The sequence below is a fragment of the Eimeria tenella genome, genomic scaffold (genome assembly GCF_000499545.2).
Source record: "Eimeria tenella Houghton genomic scaffold, Eth_scaff2375, whole genome shotgun sequence".
NCBI lineage: Eukaryota > Apicomplexa > Conoidasida > Eucoccidiorida > Eimeriidae > Eimeria > Eimeria tenella.
The window spans coordinates 290-2,081 of record NW_013542237.1 but is presented as its reverse complement, the minus strand read 5'-3'; the positions used below and the strand labels follow the sequence as shown (position 1 = coordinate 2,081).

At 57.3% G+C, this 1,792-nt stretch overlaps 1 protein-coding gene across 1 annotated transcript; it reads right to left on the bottom strand.

Moving 5' to 3' along the window:
- Positions 1-222: 222 nt before the first annotated feature.
- Positions 223-1,283, bottom strand: ETH_00035795 (glycosyl transferase, putative; the record flags this gene model as incomplete). The annotated part of the gene is made up of 1 exon (XM_013374910.1): positions 223-1,283. A coding segment is annotated over one exon (1,061 nt), but the record flags the coding sequence as incomplete, so codon positions are not given.
- Between the last annotated feature and the right edge of the window lie 509 nt (positions 1,284-1,792).

The window sequence follows — 1,792 nt, the reverse complement described above, 5'->3', positions numbered from 1 at the left end:
CTGCCGCTGTCCTTGCTGCTGCTGCTGTTGCTGCTGCTATTGCTGCGGTTGTTGCTGCTACTGCTGCTGCTGCAGCTGCTGCTTCGCTTGCCGCACGCAGGCAAATAGCTCGAGACGCCGAGGGTTTAGGGTTTAGGGTTTAGGGTTGGAAAGACAAAGTGTTTGGGGAGAGCAGCAGCAGCAGCTTGTTCTGGGCAGCAAGGGTAAAGCTTGAGGACCCACATATGTGTGTGTGGCTTTTGCTTTTGCTGCTGCTTCTGCTGCTGCTTCTGCTGCTCTTGCTGCTGCTGCTGCTGCAGCTGCTGCTGCAGCTGCTGCTGCCGCAGCAAAGCAGCAACGTTGAGGGGGAGATTTGCTGCCTTGGCTATATCTCTGTTCTGCAGCACAACTGTGCGGGCAAGCGCATCGACTTGCTGCACCCTTGCTGCTGCTGCTGCTGCTGCAGCAGCAGCAGCAGCAGGTCTGTGGGGCGGCGGAGGGGACAGTATCTCTAGGTGAACTGGCCGCTGCTGCTGCAGCGCTGCTCTTAGCTGCTGCAGCACTCGCTGCGCGTCTTTGCTGCTTGCTGCTGCACTCAGCCGAAACCTTTTCGGTTTTGCTGCTGGATCGTAGCTGTACTCGTGCTGCTTCTGCTGCTGCTTCCGCTGCTGCTGCTGCTGGTGCACCTGCTGCTGCTGCTGCTTCTGCTGCTGCTGTTGCATGTTCTGCTCCTGCTCCTGCTGCTGCTGCTGCTCATGCACCTGCTGCTGCTTCTGCTGCTGCTGCTGCTGCTCGTGCATCTGCTGCTGGTGCTGCTGCTGGTGCTGCTGCTCGCGCACCTGCTGCTGCTGCTGGTCGTGCACCTGCTGCTGCTGCTGCTGCTCGTGCACATGCTGCTGCTGCTGCTGCACCTGCAGCAGCCTGGCTGAAGACAAATTGATTTGTTTGTTTAGAAGAAAACCCTCAGAAGCAAAAACGGAAAAACCCGAAAAATAAATTGCTGCTGGCAGGGGGGCCCCCCTGAGGGTACGGGGGGCCCTCAAGCCTTCTCTGTACAAGAGCGCATGCAACGAGCAGCAGCAGCACATGCTGCTGCTGCTGCTGCTGCTGCAGTGCCTTATTATTACAGCATCAGCAGCAGCACCTCTGGGGCTCGTGGGGCCCCTCAGTACCCTAGGGGGCCCCCAGCTAGGGGGGCCCCCCAGTACCCTCGGGGGCCCCCAGCTAGGGGAGCCCCCCAGGGAGGGGGGGCCCCCCAGGGTACTGGGGGCCCCTAGCGTTCTAGCTGCTGCTGCAAAGCGCATTTGCTGCAGTAAAACATTCAACAAAGTTGCTGCTGCTGTTGTTGTTGCCGCTGCTGCATTTTCTGCTGCCGTTGCCGCTGCCCTTGCTGCTGGGACCCGCTGCTGCTACTGCTGCTGCTGCTGCTCCTGCAGCTGCTGCAGCAAGTAAAAAGGGAAATAAACTCTTACAAATAATAAACAAAAGGCTTTAAATGTTGCAGATGAAAACATTCAAAGTCTTAATTACCCAGGGGCCCCCCAGGGGGCCTCCAGGGGCCCCCCGGGGCCCCCAGGGTTTACGGTTTAGGGTTTAGGGTTTGGGGGGCCCCCGTCTCGAGCCGGGGAGAAATACATGAAAATCCGCAGATATAAATTCTTTTTAAGTAAATTAAATTTATTTATGTCTTTTTAAAAACAATTTATCTGCTTCTGCTGCTGTTGCTGCTGCTGCTGCTGTTGCTGCTGCTGCAAGAAGGCACACAGGGCATTCGGCGCAGCAACAGCAGCAGAGAGAAAAGCAGCGGAAGCAA